The 16,041-nt window shown below is 44.7% G+C and overlaps 1 protein-coding gene across 1 annotated transcript in view; it reads right to left on the bottom strand.

The window, feature by feature from the left end:
• Positions 1–615: 615 nt before the first annotated feature.
• RAB28 (RAB28, member RAS oncogene family) overlaps positions 616–16,041 on the bottom strand; it is a 113,940-nt gene continuing 98,514 nt past the window's right edge. Inside the window, exon 7 of the mRNA XM_053217565.1 lies at positions 616–786. Within this exon, the coding sequence (XP_053073540.1) occupies positions 622–786 (165 nt within the window). The 3' untranslated portion in view covers positions 616–621. The remainder of the gene's footprint in view (positions 787–16,041) is intronic.

Raw genomic sequence — 16,041 nt, 5'->3', positions numbered from 1 at the left:
TCGTCGGGCTCTCCGGGAGCCCCTGCCTCCTACTTCTTTCCAATCCATTCAGAAAGTCCCCACCCGGTGTCCCCTGTGTGCCCAAGGACACACACACTGTTGGCCGGAAACAAGGCCCTCTTGGCTGAGGGACAGAACCTGCCATTTCGTCTTCTCCCACCGGGCCTGGTCAGGTGACATCTCTGGGCCACTTACTGCCCCAGAAGCGGGAGACCACTGTGCTGCCCCCTCCCCAGCCCGGGGAAGTCTGGGGAAAATCTGCCACCCTCTTGGCTTTGTCTCTTTCAGTGACATTTTCAGATATTTCAGTGATGTGTAGTGAAGACTGTTGTTTTCATTGTGGCACTTTCCTCCCTTCAGACACCAGCAAGAGCCCCCAGCAGGAGGCAGAGCCAGTAGACTAGCCAAGTGCTACATACCAGGCTTTACCCATCCCGCCCTCCACACCTCAAATCCTGGAGAAAAACGTGTGCATCTTCATTTTATTTTCCATTGAGATGCACTCCTTCAGGCTAAGTGGAAAAGACTAAAATTAAAAAAAAATAAACACAAATCTAAGATCCCGTATAGAGCTATATCAAATATACATGCAAGAAGAAGAAAAGAAAGTATTACCTGTGGTTACGTGTGGGTTATGAGACTCGCTTGTTCAACAACTACCTGTTGAGTGTCGAGTAGGTGCCAAGGAGAGTTCGGGCACTGAGGGTAGAGCCGTGAATACCACAGACAAACCTGTCTGCCTTTATGGGAGTCAGTGGAGAGAGAGAATCCCAAGCCGGTTCTGCACTGTAAGAGCAAACCAGGTAAGATACAGTCTGTCAGACACCTTGCACCATGATGAAAAAGGGAGCAAGGAAGCAGAAATGGGGAAAAGGCAAGGCTCAGAAGGGTGGAGGTGAAGGTGGTTTGAAACGGCGTTCACTCATAGAGAACTTCACTGACAAGATAACATTTGAGCATAGACCCACAAAGGTGAGGGAGCAGCCCAAGCCCAGTGGAGAACCTGAAGCTCCTCCCTCTGGGGGGCTCAGGCCTCTCTCCTTCGAATCCTTAAGAATCACTCCTGTCTTCCAAGTACCGCCACCAACCAAGATTTCATTGAGCTCCACTTCAAGGAATTCACATTAACAAAATAGTATCTTGGATTGTTTTGTTTTGGTTTCTTAGCATTCTGAAGATAATAGTATGTTACAATACTAAATATCCTCTCTTAAATCAAACAGCCACTGCCCAGAAATTCCATCAGACTCGGTCCCCAAATAACCGCTTTATTGAGGCAACACTTACAGCACATGGTATTCTTCCCAAGCCCACTTCGGGCTTTGGGCTTTTCAAAAACTCTGAATTTTCACACTCCCTCTCACGCACAGACATCTTTGCATATACAAACGCTTTTCAGTAGCAGTCACGGAACAGCCAGAAAAATACACTGCAGGTAGTTCACACAGAAAGGGAAATCGGTTCTAACGAAACCACAGGGAGACCTGAAGAAGAGAGAGACAGGGACGGCTTCCATCAGCCCCCTGCTTCACTACTAACTTCGAAAGGAGCCAAAGTTGAAGGAGTCAAAGAATGACCACTGATGAAAACCACAGGCAGCAAAGGGTTAACTCCAGGATAACACCTGGAAGCCACCACAAAGCCCCCCACTTGCCCAAACCCACCCCTCACTGCTGCCAGAGAAGCAATGATACTGCTTTGGCCTCTGTTCCCCCTTGTAAGTCACCCCTTGGGGCCCGTTGTCGATAATGAAATCCGAGCTGGAGGCTTGCTGCAAGGAATTCTGGGACGGGTCATTCCCAGGCTCCAGGCCCTGTGATTTAGGGAGGAGCATGAAATCTTCGTGGTGGGAGATGGTGGTGCTCACATTGACAAGACACTCTTCTGCACAGTCAACTCACCGTGCTCTTCAACTGACAAATGTGACTCGTGTAATATCCCTACCCCAGCATCTCAGCCCTGGGCAAGCATGCGGATAGGCTCAGGTGAACATTTCTAGCATAGTACTAGAGCTTTATTTCCTAGGTCTCTGGAGCCTCACAGGTGACCTGAGGGAAGGTAGCAGGTAGAATTCTGGGAGAATACTCCCTGTGGCAGAACTTAGCTCCCTAGGGAGGTAGTCGGTGGAGGGTTATTGATCCAGCAGGATGGCCCCTGAGACAAGAGAGCTGAGCAGGACTCCCTCTTGTCCCCGATTCCTTGCACCTCCGGCACCCCCACCCCCGTCCCACTTGACTTCCCACACGGAAAGCCCTGGAGTTTAATAGCCCCTCAATACCCTGATAGGCCATCAGAAAGAGCCTCAGGGGAACACTAACACAAATTCTCTAATGTACACCTAATGAAAGCTCATTCCCTCTGTTCCTCATCAGCACCACACTTTGTCTAATTTCCATTCTCCTGGGTAGGTGTTCTCTATCAATCCGGGGGAGGATGATTCCCCTCTTTAGAACGGCCCCAAATATTACTTCTTTTAATTCCCCAAGAAAGGAAGACCAAACAAGTTGAACGTTCATGGGATTCTGTAAAGGTTTTGAGCCCGCAGTACAGCACTTAGTTGGGTGGGCTCCCAGGCCCTGAGGCTGAGGGAAGCAAGGTTGTGCTGTGAGATCTCCGGGGATTAGGATGCTCCTGGTTCCTGATGGACGAGAACTGTGTAGCTCCTCCAGGGATGACAGTCACAGCGGTCAGGCTGTGACAAAATCACATGGTGTGCAAATTACATCTTACAGAGAGAAGAACTGTTTTATTTATTCCATGTAAATTGGCAGGGACCCTATCTGTAGACTGCACAGAGGAAGCCAAGCCAGACACAAAATGTCTCCGAATAAGAAACTGAAATCGCAAACACATTTACATCGCAGCATGAGAACTCAAAGCACACCTGTGTGGATGAAGCAAAACATGTGTTCCTGGATAAAAATAAAACATCCTATCTCCTTAAGTTAGACCAGGAGAGTTTTTAGGAGGAGGTCCATAATATGGCCTTTGCTCTTAGAAATGCTTACAGTTTTTCAACTTTTCGATCACAGACCCTTTGAAAATCTGGTGAATGGCAGCCTATGCTCCATGTGCACTACCGGCCCCCTCCTTCTGCCCTCTGTGTGGCCCTCTCCCCACATATGGCTCTAGAAGTAAGACTGTCAATATCAGTGTGTGCAACCCCAGGGTGATCAGCCAGAGGAGCTCAAGGCCCTCGCCCCAGGGATGGTGAAGGCTGGTCTATGTGACCCATGCTGGGGACTAACAGTCACTCTCTTACCATCCGGAAGTACTAAGCTGGGAGGGGTGAGTGTGGAGTTGTTGATGGCTTTTTTTTTGTCCACCAAGGAGAGAGAACATCAAGTCAGAAATGAAGTGACAGGCGAGTTTAGTTGAGAGGTGGAAAAGAGAAACAGAATAACCATATTCAGCCATTCTGGAAGCTATTAGTGCCCTGGGTATAAGCCCATGAAAAATAAGCCAATAAATTACCTTTATGCTCAAGGTTTCTGTCTTATACAACCAAGAGAGTCCAGGATAAACAGATCCTCTCCCTACAGAAAACACACAAACCTACCCGTGCATAAAATAATTCATATAATATCAGTGGAATTTGGAAGTCCTTCCAAAGACCCTAGGTAAAGAGCCCTGCCCAGCCCGTTTTCTAGATGGTCTCAGAATAGAGCTGATTTTACCATCAAAACCTTCTTCCTAGGCATCAAGTTTCTGTGACATGTTAAAATGTTAGACCCTGGAAAGGTAAATACCACGAGTCATTACTAGTCAGTAACAACCATTTACAAACAGTTTGAGGATAATAACTATGATTCAGAACTACCCGCATAGGCTTATTTGGCCACAGATGATGGACAAGTGACACTTGGCTCTTAGGATTTGAGTTCAAGCAAGTTATTTTCCCCATTTGAGCGGTTTCCCTATTTATATAATGAAAAGTTTGGACATGTGTCCAAAGGTCCTTTCACTAACGGATCTGTTAAATTAACCACAAGTGCTTCTTCCATCTTTGATTATAATGCCATTTAAAGCCATGTGAAAAAAAGGAAATATTTCTTCAATGAGCACAGCACTTTGCCTTCCCCGTCTGTGAGTCCCAATGTTATACAGCCTAGCTCTGGGTTCTTCTCCACTGGAGTTGTTTATTGAAAGAGTATACAGAAGAGCCTAGCAGAATAATAAATGCATCCCATTAGCCTTTAATGGCTGTTCTTTTAGTTATTCCAGGAAGACTCTAAACTCAATTAAATTCTCTAGGTTCCTCAATCTCCCCAGGAGGATTCAGAAATGAATATGTTAGTAGGGGTGTGTGTGTGTGTCTGTGTGTGTGTGTGTGTGTGTGTGTGTATACTTAAGAACAGAGCAAAACATTTTAAGATACAATGCCCAAGTATTCTCAGTGAGGAATAAAATTTAGACCTTGCAACTTGAAACATGGAAGTACTTTTTTGTTAGAATCATCTCCAGAGAAAACGAGTGAATGAATAACTGTAGCTGAAATATAGTGTCTTTCTCCTCAAAAGAATATACCAGAAAACAGCCACTCTGGAAAACAGTATGGAAGTTCCTCAGAAAATTAAAAATAGAACTACCTTATGACCCAGAAATTGTGCTACTCGGTATTTATCCAAAGGATATAAAAATGCAAAGAGGCACATGCACCCCAATGTTGATAGCAGCACTATCAACAATAACCAAATTATGGAAAGAGCCCAAATGCCCACCGACTGATGAATGATAAAGAAGATTGAGAAGATTGATGTGTGTGTGTGTGTGTGTGAGTGTATGTGTGTGTGTGTGTGTGTGTGTGTGTGTATAATGGAATATTACCCAGTCATCAAAAAGAATGAAATCTTGCCATTTACAACAGCATAGATGGAACTAGAGTATATTCTGCTAAGTGAAATAAGTCAGTCAGAGAAAGAAAAATACCATATGATTTCACTCATATGTGGAATTTAAGAAACAAAACGGATGAATATAGGAGAAAAGAAGGAAAGATAAAATACGATAAAAACAGAGAGGGAGGCAAACCATAAGAGACTCTTCAATACAGAGAACAAACTGAGGGTTGCTGGAGGGGCGGTGGGTAGGGGGATGTGCTAAATACGTGATGGACATGTTGAGATGAGCACTGGGTGTTATATGCAAGTAGAACCATTGGGTTCTACTCCCGAAACCAAGACTACACTGTATGTTAACTAACTTGAACTTTGATTAATTAATTAATTAAGAATAATAATACACTGGGATCCTAGTCTGAGCCTCATCTGTGCCCACCCTGAGGTTTATTCACAGCTGGCAATGATGGAGGCATAGTGGGGTCCCAATGGGATATATTTTAATAAGGAAGAGAGATAAGACTGTCCTGGAAGAGCAAAGCTTGCCCTCAAGAGAGTGAGCTCCTGGACACAAGTGTGGTGAGAGAGCAACTTGTCTGCATCTGTGGGGTGGGTCTGGGTAGAGCTCCTGTTGTCAGGTAGACAGAGAGCCAGAAGGTCCTGTACACAGGGCTCGGGCTGGATTTGCAGTAAGGGGGTTGCCATAGAAAAGCAAATCTGAGAAGAATGGGACAGCTTCAGGGCAGGGTACCTGCGAACCTTGATGCCAAGAGCACCAAGTGGACGTGGTGTGTTTGAGGCCAGTTCCAGCAGCCTTGAGCAGGTACTAGTAGGTATCAGCAGCCCTGGGGCCAGCGTCGACGAGCAATGCCCAGAAGATGGATGGCTCCAGAAATCAAGAGTGGCAGAGGAATAAAACTGAAGCCACACAACGCTGACAGGGCAAGTTCCTGGAGGACTGAAGATGTAGTCGCTTCTTGGGCTTCTCTGAAGACTTGGAGGGGTACTCAGAGGCTGGAGTTCCTTCTCACTCCACTGTCACATCCCCCCACCCCTGGCTGTAAGGCCGACTTGCTTTGTTTTTTTTTAACATTCCATGGCGTTTTCTTCAGAGAGCCACCCTATTTTCCCTCAAGACGGCATGGGCAGCAGAAGTGCCAGTAAGGTAAGCCAAATGGAGCTTTGCCCAACAGTGGTCAAAAGATAATTAGAACATGGAAAACTTGGGTTGGGTTCTACCATTTCAGGCCCTCTGCCCAAGTTGACATTATAGAGTCAATAGACCAGCTGCCAGATTTCCAACTCTCCTCTCTCTGGATTCCTTAGTTCTAAAACAATGCTATGCCATTTGCATGGATATCTTCTCGCTGAAATGCCCAGTGATTGCCAAGGTGACAACAGGAGACTGGAATATTCCAGACACAAACGGTTATAAATGAAACTTTAAAACCTTGACCTAAAATGAGGGAAGGGTGGGCAGGCCCGTTTACTGGCGAGTGAGGACTCTGAACGTGACACTTATCACTGTTCCCTGGTCTGTTATGCAAGTATTCCATAACGTATGCAACTTGACAACAAAATATAAACAACTCGGTTAAAAAAAATAAAAAGAGGCAAAAGACCTTAGTTGACATTTCTCCAAAGATCTGCAAATGGGCAGTAAGTGCATGAAAAGATACCCCAAGTGACTCATCTTTAGGGAAACAGACATCAAAACCGGAATGAGACACACCTGGCAAGAGATGAATGGATAAACAAAATAGGATATATACATACAATTGCGTGGACACATAGTACATATACTCTGACACATACTATAACATGGATGAGCCCTGAAGACATTACCCAAAGTGAAAGAATATAGGTGCAAAAGGACAGATACTGCACGATTCCACTGACATGATGTGCCAAGAGTAGTCACGTTCATTGCAACAGACGGTGGGATGGTACGGAATGGTGGTCGCCAGAGGCGAGGAAGAAGGGACAGGAAGAACCACTGTTTAATGGGAACAGAGTTTCCCTTTGGAAAGCTGGAGAAGTTCTGGAGACTGACAGTATCGATGGTTGAACAACGACGTGAATGTACTTAATGCCACTGAACCGTGCCCTTAAAAATGATTAAAATGGGGGGGGGGGGCGCCTGGGTGGCTCAGTCCGTGAAGCACCTGACTCTTTGTTTCGTCTCAGGTCATGATCTCATGGTCATGCGACGGGTCATGCCCCACTCTGGTCTCTGCGCTGGGCACGGCGTTTGCTCGCAATGCTGTCTCTCCCTCTGCCCCTCTCCCTCGCTCATGCACGCTCTCTGTCTCTCTCAAAATAAATCAACTTTAAAAGGTTATTTAAAATGGAAAGTGTTATGTTATATATACTTAACCACATTTTTTTTTTAAAGAATGTGTGCTTCCCATGCGTGTCTGAACAATGATCGTGTATTGAGGTGGAGAGCCTTTGGTTTGTGCTGGCCCCACACCATGTGTGAAGATAGATGCCCTGTCACAAAACATGCCTTGAATCACCTGGATGAATCAAGTTTACCTCCAAAGGCTTCCGCGGGCAAACAGGAGTAAGCGGATTCACAAGATCCTGTACAATCCAGGATACTACCATGAGGCAGAGCACGGGAAGGGACAAAGAGAGGCATGGAGCCTATTCCAAGGGCTCCTGGGTGTCCTCGGGCAGCTTCTCAGCCGGCTCAACGGCATCTGGACGACTCCAGGCTTCATTTATGCAGCACATGCGGTTTACAGAAAGGAGAAGCAGCAGCGAGAAAAACCACACCACTCCATATGCATACGAAGCCCTTGTTTAGAGAGGCTCAAAAGGGAAGTTCTTAGTCTATAATATCTCTTCCCTGAAATTCCTTCCGGGCCTCCTCCGACCTCAGCACCATATAGAGACATCAAGTGTTTATCCAAATCGCCCCCTGCTTCCTGTGGCTTCTCAGTCCCCCGGCCCTCTGACCGTCCTGGCTTCCCTCGGACGCCCAGAGCTGATTTCCTAGCTTGCCTCTTGCTTGCCCAATCTCTTGTTCGTTTTCACATTTATTTTTACTTCACCTGTGCACCCAAAAGATTGGTGAAGCACATATACATACGCAAGTTAGCAAAGTAGACATAATCAGGACTGTGGAAGGAGAACAAAAATGCTTAAACTCTAAAAAACATAGCTGCTGTAGCTTCACCTCAGAGATGCACTGTCACATTAGCTATCTCTGTCAAAATGAAAAAGCCTAGAAGTTTCTAAGTGCAACAAAGCTTTTGAGGGTAGTGAAGTTCTGCCATTTCTTACCTTATAAATAGGACCTTGAGTGACACGGTCTTGTTCCAACTTCCCCTGCTTGCCTATTGGAGGTTTACCTGAGTGACACCACAAGACTATTTGCTCTTGGGTTCTATCCTCTTTGCAGTGGCCAACTTGGGGAGGAATGGGTCTCCCAGTTACAAACTTTTCTATGACCTGCTTCCCATCAGGTACTGTGGTGAAGCCAGTGAGGAGCCATTGTGTCCTCTTGCACCAGGAAGTCCTTCCTCCCTGTAGGCAACTCTAGTCTCCATGTCAACATATCTGACTACCTAACTCCTTGCCCATGACTCCTCCCATTACAGGGTCTAAGCAATTGAAAAATGGATGGAAGAGCCACGTGGGACAAATTGTCCAACCAGATTGACGATGGATAGGTGAGAGCAACTGGATTATGCTACATCCCTATCCCCTCCGCCTTGATTTGAAGAGAATAGTGGTCAACCTCTCACCCATCCTGGGTAAGACGAGAAAGTGAGCCTGGAAACTCATCTCCTTTGTCTACTACATGCCAGGAGATAGGCTAGAAACCTGAGATAAACCCACAGAGGAAGAGAAGAAGAGAAAAGGACAGGCAAGCAAGGAAGTATGCTCAAACAATGACCTTTCATATAGCAAACCCACCAATTACTAATTTAGGATAGCAGCCTATTTAAAAAATAATTATTATTATATAATAATAATAATTATTATTATTATATTATGTAAATAATAAGTACATTGAGTCAAGTAGCAGACTTCCAGACAGACCTGCTTGGCTATTAATTTCTGTTTCCCAATATGGCAGACATTGTTGGTTGGTGGACACAATTGTCATTTCCAACTGCTGCCTCCTTATTCAAGCTTTCTATATTGTTCTAAAAGCTAAAACTTGATCTTCCAGCCTGTCTTGTACTCAGGATGGCCTTGTGACAGTTCAGATCTGGGCAGTGGGAGGTAGGAAATAGCCCCTTGGGAAGGTGTCTGTGGTAGGCAGAATAATGGCCCCCAAAGTTGCTCATGTCCTAATCATTGGAACTTGTGAATGTTACCTTCTCTGGCAAAAGGGACTTTGCACATAGGATTAAGATAGGGATCTTGAGATGGGGAGCTTATTCTAGATTAGCCAGGTAGGTCAAATGTCACCACAAGGGCCTCATAAATGAACAAGGGGGGAGCAGGGAAATCAGAGAAAGAGATGTGACAAGAGCAGAGTCCAAGTGATATGAGGAGAGAAAGACCCAACTGGCTATTCCTGGCTTTGAGGACAGAATGAGACCATAAGCCAAGAAATTCAGTGACTGCCTAGAGCCTCCACAGAAGAACACAGCCCTACCGGCCCCTCAACCTTAGCCCAGTGAGAATCATTAAGGACTTCTGACCTTGCCTATTAAGGACTTCTGACCTTGCCTATTATTACCTTCTAGAAGGTAATAAATTTGTGCTGATTTTAGCCACTGTTGTTTTTTTGTTAAACATGTAATAATTTGTTACAGCAGCAATTGGAAAGTATACTGAGTCTCTTCCCAAATAAACACATGTCACCCTTTTTCTCCTTCCCCTTTCTTGCTGCATAGGATGTGGATGCGGAGTCTGAAGGGATGGCAGCCATCTTGCAATCTTGCAGCAATACCCATGAGGATGAAGGACCCATTCTCAGCATGGTGGAGCAGAAAGTGTCTGGGTCCCTGATGACCTCACCAAGCCACCAGCCCTGAGCTGCCCATCCCTGAACTTCTCATCACAACACAAATAAAATGTGAGTGTGTAAGGCACTAGAGTAGGACTTTGGGCAGCAGTGTGCTGGAACTGACTGAACCAGATCCTGAGAGAGAATCGTTAAATTTTCAGAAACTTAGTGAGCCAGTTAAACTTGAACATTATTAAAAATTAAGTTATAGGGACTCCTGGGTGGCTCAGTCGGTTAAGCGTCCGACTTCGGCTCAGGCCATGATCTCCTGGTTCACGGGTTCGAGCCCTGCATCGGCCTCTGTGCTGACAGCTCAGAGCCTGGAGCCTGCTTCAGATTCTGGGTTTCCCTCTCTCTGCCCCTCTCCCACTTGCGCTTTCTCTCTCTCTCTTTCAAAAATAAACATTAAAAATAAAGACTCTCATAAAAAATTAAGTTATATAATCTTACACTCAAATAAATTGGTTGATGGCAGTAAATACTGAAAACTCATCAATGCCCAAATATTTTACAAATTTTGCTATTATCCACGCTCATGAGGCTATGGACATGTATTGTATCTGAGTGTGGGGATGGCACATATCTCCCGACACCATACTATACGTGATAGTACACACTCTACCAGGTACTACATATCTCCTCAACTCCACATTGGTTGACATCATAATGGGAGCTTGAAATCAGCCATGGTGGGAGTATTTCCACCATAGAAATGAGCAAAAACTACAAATCAGCATTTAATTTTCCCCAGAGTGTCACTTGTTAATCGTTTACTGGCTTGCCACTGGTTTTGTGTTCCACAGCCAAACACATTTCTAATGGATGCATCCCTAATGGTTTTTCATGCTACTTGTAATAAGATAAGGACCTCAACTTGTCAACTCGAATTACACTTGTAGGAAACTGGGTTCTCCTGGTCTCTCTCTTAAATGACCATTTAGGTACCAGACACTGTGCTAGGCAGATTCTTTTTTATTCTACCTCACATAATCCTCCCTAGATCCCTGAAAGGTAAATATTCTACACCTATTTCACACACATGAGAAAACCAAAGCTCAGTGGGAAGCAGGGTTTGCCAATGATGTCCAGCCAGTTAGGGGCCAAGATAGGATGTGAACACCCTTTCATCTGACCCAGAAATCTATACTCATTCTCCAGCAACACAATATGTTTTGAACATAGCACGCACTGAATAAATACTTGTTGAGTCATTGAAACAGATATTAACTACTCCTTCCAAATAGTTAGGGACCCAAGATGCTGAGCTCATGTACGAGGCGGCTTTCACACCATATGTGCAAGAGACATTGGCACTAAGCTACTTTTCCTGAACATCAAAGAGAGCCCTGAAACTCTTATGGTTAGAAGATTGAGTTTCATGAAAGTATTAAATTTATGTTTTTTCGAACAGCATCACTGGGGGAGGGACCGTGGTTACAACTCTCTCATCTTGAAATAGACACAGAGCAATTTCCTCCATTGCTGGTTGTCAGCCTGGCTCCCAATCATTGCCCCCAGAGCTGGCAGAATTTCAATGACTCTAAAATTAATCTGTGGGGCAGAGAGTTTGTCCAGTGCCTTGAAATTCTGGGAGCTTTGCTGTGGTCAAAAAGTCAGTGCCTAAAATGGCAAGTCAGGAGGTCAAAGGTGAAATCCCAGTTCTTGGCCCAACTGGGGACCTTGGAGAATCCTGAGGATACATTTCTCCTTTGGTTTTATGATGGGAAGCTGTACAAATCATTCTGAACTAGAGTGATCGGCAACTAACACAGAATTTCTAGGTACATACATGGGATATTTAATTAATTTGTTCAACATTTGTTTGAATTCCTAAGCAAGATAGGCATGTGAACAGATAAACAGTGTGATGTATATAGTGAAGAAGACTACAGGCTGCTAGGATTGCACAGAACCTGGGGTGACCAAGCCTATGAGATGCGGAGGAGGAGGCCAGGCAAGGCTTTCTGAGATGACGAAGACTGAGGTTAGATTTAAGGAAAAAATGGAGCTGGAGAAATGAAACAGGAATGTAAGGGATCACAGGTAAAGAGAGTAATGCCTCTACTAAAGAATTAAGATGGTTAAACTACAAGCAGTTCAGTGTTATAAAGCATAGAGTGTAACATGCAGAGTGGCATTAAAATAGCTAAAGGGGTAAGGACCAGGATGCCCTTAGATATGCCCAACAGAGTAGGGAACAAGGATATTCCAGGAAAGCACTTGAAGTGTACTCCATACGGAATGGGAAGCCACCAGAAGTTTCAACCAAGGGATGATGTAGCCATATTTGTTATCAGAAACCATCCTGAAGGCCCCCAAGTCCATTAAAAGGTAACTGCAAAAGAATAGGTAGGAGATGAGGGCCAAGGATGGGGCTGTAGTGAGAGGTGAAAAGGGCAGCATATAGATACATATAGAAACATTCATTGACAGAATCACAGGATACAGAGATTGAGTCTAGGATAAGCCCTGAGTTTGCTTGGGCACCTAGCTGGGTGTGATACTAGTAACTAAGCACAGGCATGGGAGCGGATCTGGAGAAGAGAAGAGTTGTAGAATGTGTGCATCATCCAAGTGGAGACATCCAGTAACCAATGGACATATGAGTTTCGGAGACCATGCTTTATTCATTTTTTAATCCAACCTAGAACGAATCCTAGCACATGTAAAGATTTTGACAAGTGTTTGTAAATTGGAAGGATGGAAGCCTGAATAAGGCTTAGGAGAATGGTTCAAGATAGTAACGGAGGTTTGGTGGGGGAGGTTAGCAACTACTGAAAGTGATTCAAACTCAGAATAAATGAAATGGCAGAGAGGGTCTCTAAAGTGAGAAGATAAGAGAGCCAACAATGAGATCCTTGGGAGCACCAACATGCAGGAATGGATGAGACATACCAGTACAAGGGGATGGAGACCAAGGCACAGAGAACTTGGAGGGGGACTAAGACAGGGACGTCATGGAAGCCAAGGAAATCAGGTGGAGAAGAAGGATCCTAAAGATACACCCAGAGAAAAGTCCACAGGGACCATCCAGGGGCCTCTGCAAGAACAATTCCAGTGGAATGGAGGAGATAGAAGTCAGAATACCCTGGGTATTCTTGGGTGAGGAGAGAGATAATAGGTGGGATAATCAGCGGACTCAAGGTCAAGGGGGGATATTTTAGGAAAAAAAAAACAACTTACACATGGTTGGAAGTGTTAATGGGTTGAAAATATGGGAGAGGCTCCTGGGTGTCTCAGTCGGTTAAGAGTCTGACTTCAGCTCAGGTCATGATCCTGCTGTTCCTGGGTTCCAGCCCTGCACCAGGCTCTGTGCTGACAGCTCAGAGCCTGGAGCCTGCTTCTAATTCTGTGTCTCCCTCTCTTTCTGCCCCTGCCCCGCTCATGCTCAAAAATAAATAAACATTAGAAAAAAAAAAAAAAAGATGGGAGAGAGATGGGGTCATCCACCCTCTAAGATGCCATAGAAGGTGCCCAGGCAGGAAATGGCAACCCAAGTGGACAGAAGAGGTGCTGTGGCTTCATCTGAGACTGTAAGAAGGTAAGGCGAGGCATAGAGATTCCTTTGCAAGAGCAGAGGACAGAAACTGCTCCATTTGCTACAGCTTAAAAGTTGGGGAATCCCTCCATGTCCAAAAAGGGGGAAAGGGCTATATAATTATATCTACATAAAATAAAACAAAATATCTTATGCTCACATATAGTCATGAAATGATGTGGCCCATATTTAAAAAGGAGTTATAAAACGATGCTGAACAAAAAAGATGAACAATTCCTAATTCAAGAGTCACAATTATTTTTATAAGAAACTTCAGAAATATGTCTAAGTTATTAACATCAACTGTGATCATGTTAAGGTATGGAGGTTTTGTGGGTGCCTCTTAGTACCGTGTCTTTGATTTTCTACAAGTTCATTGAATGTATTCTGAAAAAATTTTTAAATAATACAGTAGGACTTACAACAGGTAAGTTTTTCCATAGGCGATAATTCTCATCCTTCTACATAAATGTATCCAAGAATCAGAGCTCCAGATACCTCTGACCTCTGCTAGAAATCTTTCTCCCATTCTTCAAGTTACACCTGATGGGACCATCCCATCTGCCTCATAATTTAGTTCTCAACTTTTCCTTCACTGCCCTTCTCCTGGAGAATCCAAAGACCGCCCCTGCCATGAACACAGGCTTTTCGTTGCTGTGTCCAAAGAACTGCATCCAGACCACAGGAAAACTTCTGTCCTCACCATGGGACAGATGTGCCAGCCATTCCTGAAGTCAGCCTGTGTTCCATTGGATACTTTGCCAAAGGTCTCACCTAATTCTGCAAACGTAATTGAGACAGGCACCTTACGGGGAGAACCCAGGTACCAGAGTGAGGCAGAACTGGGTTAGAATCTCCATGCCCTCTTCTTACTAGGACAAGCTACTTACAAAAATGGACCTTCAGTCTCTACATCTGTAAAATGGGGGTAATGAAACCTACCTCAGTGACTTTGGAGAATTGTTAAAAAGCATCACATATGTGTGTATACTTATTATATCTATATATGACAATATCTGTATCTAAATGTCTATATTTACATTTTACTGACCTAGAATTTCACAGTCTGGGGCTTGCCATTCCATGTGGTCATTTACAAACCATCTGAGACTTTGAGCATGTTACTTAACTACCAGTGACTGAGGACGAGACAGGATAATGGGGGGCGTCTCTATGGATGCTGGTGAGGATAGATGTAGTAAAGACCAAATCGATCAGTCTCTTTCAAAAGGTTCCAGAACTTGTCCATGACCCTGGTGAAAGACAGGACACACGACTCAAGTGTAAAAGGAGCTTGAGACAAAAGTTTAATTTGTTGGGGCGCCTGGGTGACTCAGTCAGTTAAGCACCTGACTTTGGCTCGGTCATGATCTCGCAGCTGGTGAGTTTGAGCCCCACATCAGGCTCTGTGCTGACAGCTCAGAGCCTGGAGCCTGCTTCGGATTCTGTGTTTCCCCCTCTTTCTCTGCCCCTCCCCCACTCATGTTCTGTCTTTCTCAAAAATACACATTAAAAAAAACAAAGTTAAGTTCATTGTAATAGAAAAATAAAGGTATATTTCTAATACTCCTGAGTTTGCACATGGAACATTGCATGGTAACTTGGGTGGGAAGATAGAAGTGGACTTAGCTGCTTAGTGGTGTGGAGGAAGGTGGCAAGACAAGCAAGCCTATGTTTCCTTCCCGATCTAATATTCTCATTTTACAAAGCACTCAGTGGGAGCCCAGACAGATGAAGCAAATTGTTCTTAATCACAGAGCAAACTAGAATTGAGGTCTTCCAAATCTCAGGCTCACGTTGCCTGCTGAAATAGTTTGTTATGGTTTTACCAAAAGCAACAGAATGGGAACGGGATGCCCTAGGTTGGGCAGAACCAAAGCCCCGAAGCTGAGCCATTTGCCCAAATTGCAGTTGCCTGAAGGAAGAGTCATTAGGAGAAAAGCAAAGCCGACAGTCTCTACAGTTCATCTGACTCCTCAGTTACATCTGAGGACACATAACCAGTGCATCCAAACTGACTGACCCAACAGACTATCATCTATAGAGTATATACTCATGTCACAATTTGCTCAGCAGCATTCATTCCTAAGGCAGGGGCTTGCCAGTGAGAATGTCTGCCAATGTGACAGAATCTCTGCACCTTCAACCCAAGTGACCTTGGATTATTTTCTACCTAAATTACTGTGTGGCTTAAGATTACTTTGGCCAAAAGTACATGCCTTGAACTAGCTTAGGTAAGCATGTGAGCTTCTTATATTTTTTTTAATGTTTATTTATTTGAGAAAGAGAGAGAGAGCTCAAGCAGGGGAGGGGCGGAGAGAGAGAGAGAGAGAGAGAGAGAGAGAGAGAGAGAGAGAGAGAGAGAATCCCAAGCAGGCTCCACGCTGTCAGCAAAGAGCCTGATATGTGGGGCTCAAACTCACAAACTGTGAGATCATGGCCTGAGCCGAAATCAGGAGTTGGATGCTTAACTGACTGAGCCAATACAGGCCCCCCAGCATGTGAGTTTCTTATAAGAATGTTTCTGGCTCTCGCTCAAGAGCAGACACGTCTTTGGGCTCCAGGATGCATTGGAACTAGGGGTTTGAATGCCATCAAAAACTCTGTCTCCATCTTGCATTTCTAAGGCACTGTTCCTTTCCTCAATTCAGTAATCCTGGAAAAGGAACTCACTGGTCAGTTTGGATCAAGAA

This window comes from Acinonyx jubatus, chromosome B1 (assembly GCF_027475565.1).
Source record: "Acinonyx jubatus isolate Ajub_Pintada_27869175 chromosome B1, VMU_Ajub_asm_v1.0, whole genome shotgun sequence".
In the NCBI taxonomy this organism is placed as follows: Eukaryota; Metazoa; Chordata; class Mammalia; order Carnivora; family Felidae; genus Acinonyx; species Acinonyx jubatus.
The sequence above is the reverse complement of the archived record's forward strand: the minus strand, read 5'-3'. Positions and strand labels throughout refer to the sequence as shown.